The 2,500-nt window shown below is 41.4% G+C and overlaps 1 protein-coding gene across 1 annotated transcript in view; it reads right to left on the reverse strand.

The window, feature by feature from the left end:
• Positions 1 to 2,500, reverse strand: part of LOC122254194 (uncharacterized) — an 82,538-nt gene that overhangs the window by 2,693 nt on the left and 77,345 nt on the right. Inside the window, 5 exon segments of the mRNA XM_086545513.1 lie at positions 514 to 625; positions 734 to 931; positions 1,216 to 1,434; positions 1,637 to 1,816; positions 2,062 to 2,278. Coding sequence (XP_086401639.1) covers positions 514 to 625; positions 734 to 931; positions 1,216 to 1,434; positions 1,637 to 1,816; positions 2,062 to 2,278 — 926 coding nt within the window.

Raw genomic sequence — 2,500 nt, forward strand, 5'->3', positions numbered from 1 at the left:
TTTCATATTTCAGATTGTAAGACAGTGCTAAGCCTGAGATATAAATCCCTTTCATATTTCAGATTGTAAGACAGTGCTAAGCCTGAGATATAAATCCCTTTCATATTTCAGATTTTAAGTCAGTACTAAGTCCGAGATATAAATCCCTTTCATATTTCAGATTGTAAGACAGTGCTAAGCCTGAGATATAAATCCCTTTCATATTTCAGGTTGTAAGACAGTGCTAAGCCTGAGGATATAAATCCCTTTCATATTTCAGATAGTAAGACAGTGCTAAGCCTGAGGATATAAATCCCTTTCATATTTCAGATTGTAAGACAGTACTAAGTCCGAGATATAAATCTCTTTCATATTTCAGATTGTAAGACAGTGCTAAGCCTGAGATATAAATCCCTTTCATATTTCAGATTGTAAGACAGTGCTAAGCCCGAGATATAAATCCCTTTTATATTTCAAATTGTGAGACAGTGCTAAGAAAGCTTATTAGAATATAGTTGAAAAACACATCTTTACCTGGTGTCTGGGCGTTTTCTGTGTCGAGGCCAATCCCTTCGTCAGGCGAAAAGAACTTCAGCGTTGACTCCAGGATATTTCGCACGCCTCCGAAGTAATTCGCTCTCCTCCTCTGGAATCACGTTTCGACTTTCAGAGAGTGCGTGACCAACTGATTCAGCATGTACTCCTAGTGTAGGACATTGCTTTAATTTGGAAAGACGATGCGAAAATATCTCACCTCTGTATTTTTGGACACTGTGGTCTTGAAGATTTCCACCATCACCTCCCAAACATGCCACAAGAACCTCTGGAAGTTCAGACTGTGGAGGTTGTTGTGCAGAAGTTTGAAATTGGGGTAGAGGACTTGGTCGAGGAGTGGGGCCTCATCTTGCAATTCACACGCCTCGTGCACGGCTTTCTCCAAAGTCGGTTTCATCTGCCGGGTGAAAGAAACGGATTATTCTTATTCTTATGTCAACAGAAAGAATGATAATGCGAAAGAAAGAATCAAATAAATAGATACATAAAGGAAACATACACATGGGAGATTGCTTGATTCCTTCAATTGAATAATCAATACTGTTAATTGTTTAATGATTGAAGAGCTTCCATCAGTTTCATCATAATCTATCTAAATAATTTGTTCACTTATGATATCCACTACATGGCCTACAATTCACTTAAGTAACAAAAGCATGACAAGTGGCATTTCTCTCTAACCTTTTCCATGACTGCCTCAATGAACTCATTCACTTTGCCTTCCATGTTCTCGGTTGCACTGGAAATCAATCTCTCCACCGTGTCTTTCAGTTGCAAAGCTGCTGCACTGCCACTGCCGATGGATCTCACGTCGTCCAATAAGGCTTCGAAGCCGAAGTGACTCGGAAGTCCTGTGAGCTCCCGTCTCACGCGCTCGATGTTGTTGAGGCCGACGCAGATCTGGAAGTGAAGGGAAGGGCTGGAGGAATGGCGACGGGAATATTCAGAGGCAACAAAACAACCTAACAGGCAGAATTTCTCTAATGAAAATCTCTCTCTCTCTCTCTCTGTTTAATTCAATCTTATGAACGAGGAAGTATCTATTTGCGATACACATGCTTTACATTAAACGGAGGTTAGAGAAATACAATATCAAACTTACCCGTTCCGTTATGAAAAGCTGGTCCGAATTTTCCGTCTGCCAGAACATGGAATCGACCTTGTCCCTGAGGAGGTCAGAGTAGTTGGTTGCACAGGAGCACACATCCTCCAGGATCTTCGCCAGGAGGACGGTGCTGTTCTCAGGATCTGGCCAAGCGAGCTTAAGCCACCAGATTTTCACCTGAAAGTGTTCGAAATATCCCATGAGGTTCAGAAGCTTCAGATGGTCCACCTCATTAGAATAATTACATTAACATCAATTGTACTGTTATATGAAAGAAATGGCATGGGAAGAAATGTTTATCCGACTGTAATGCCCTTGAATAGTAAGGCCTTACAACAACCAATACCGTAAGCAAGATACCACACATGACTGTAACAGCACCCGAGTGAAAACCTTCTTTTCCTATAAGAGCAATAACTCACATCATGAAATATCCCTATAGTATCCGTGGCAGAAGAGCTGAAGTTGCAGAGATTGTCCACTGGCTGGAAGGTGTCGAGATCCACTGCTTTCTTGATCATGTCCTGAGCTCTTCGGATCGCCAGTTCGAGCCACCTCATGACACCTCGAGAGAACCATCGGTGATACTCTCGAACCCCAGACTCCGCTCGGATCTCCGGGGGTAGGGCCTCGCTTAACCTGCATGGCCCGAGAAAGTGATATAAGCATTCAGAGAGAGAAAAAAAGAACGAAAAAATAGTACATATGTATGTATGTATATTGCATTACACTTGAGAAAAAAACGTACATATCACTTTTGATTTGAAGAAACTGCATAAGAACCCGTATAATAATTTGTTCAAAAGAAAATGGTTTAAAGGAAATAATTTCCTCCATCATGATTCCCTCCTCTAACAGGAT

The sequence above is a fragment of the Penaeus japonicus genome, unplaced genomic scaffold (genome assembly GCF_977035675.1).
Source record: "Penaeus japonicus unplaced genomic scaffold, GWHDUDI00000001_assembly GWHDUDI00000016, whole genome shotgun sequence".
NCBI classification, from domain to species: domain Eukaryota; kingdom Metazoa; phylum Arthropoda; class Malacostraca; order Decapoda; family Penaeidae; genus Penaeus; species Penaeus japonicus.